General features: G+C 70.6%; 1 protein-coding gene across 1 annotated transcript in view; it reads left to right on the forward strand.

Moving 5' to 3' along the window:
• LOC119594254 (basic salivary proline-rich protein 1-like) overlaps positions 1 to 373 on the forward strand; it is a 9,262-nt gene extending 8,889 nt beyond the window's left edge. Inside the window, exon 3 of the mRNA XM_037943323.1 lies at positions 64 to 373. Coding sequence (XP_037799251.1) covers positions 64 to 373 — 310 coding nt within the window. The remainder of the gene's footprint in view (positions 1 to 63) is intronic.
• The last annotated feature ends 110 nt before the right edge of the window (positions 374 to 483 follow it).

The following is a 483-nucleotide window of genomic DNA, read 5'->3' on the forward strand; positions in this document are numbered from 1 at the left end:
CCGGGGGGGGCCGTCAGTCAGGGACAGAACCCTCGCCCCAAGGTGCCCGGGGGGGACCGTCAGTCGGGGACAGAACCCTCGCCCCCAGGTCCCCAAGGGGGCCGTCAGCGGGGACAAAACCCTCGCCCCCGGGTGCCCAAGGGGGCCGTCAGTCGGGGACAAAACCTCCCCCCCAGGTGCCAAGGGGGCCGTAGTCAGGGACAGAACCCTCCCCCCCGGGTTGCCCAAGGGGGGCCGCATCAGGGACAAAAACCCTCTTTCCCCGGTGCCCAAGGGGGGCCGTCAGTCAGGGACAAAACCCCTCTCCCCAGGTGCCCAAGGGGCCGCAGTCAGGGCAGAACCCTCCCCGGGGCCCCAATGGGGCCGCCGATAGGGACAAAACCCCTCCCCCCCAGGTGCCAAGGGGGCCGTCAGTCAGGGACAAAAACCCCCCCCCCAGGTCCCCAAAGGGGGCCGTCAGTCGGGGGACAGAACCATTCTCGG

The sequence above is a fragment of the Penaeus monodon genome, chromosome 33 (assembly GCF_015228065.2).
Source record: "Penaeus monodon isolate SGIC_2016 chromosome 33, NSTDA_Pmon_1, whole genome shotgun sequence".
NCBI classification, from domain to species: Eukaryota; Metazoa; Arthropoda; class Malacostraca; order Decapoda; family Penaeidae; genus Penaeus; species Penaeus monodon.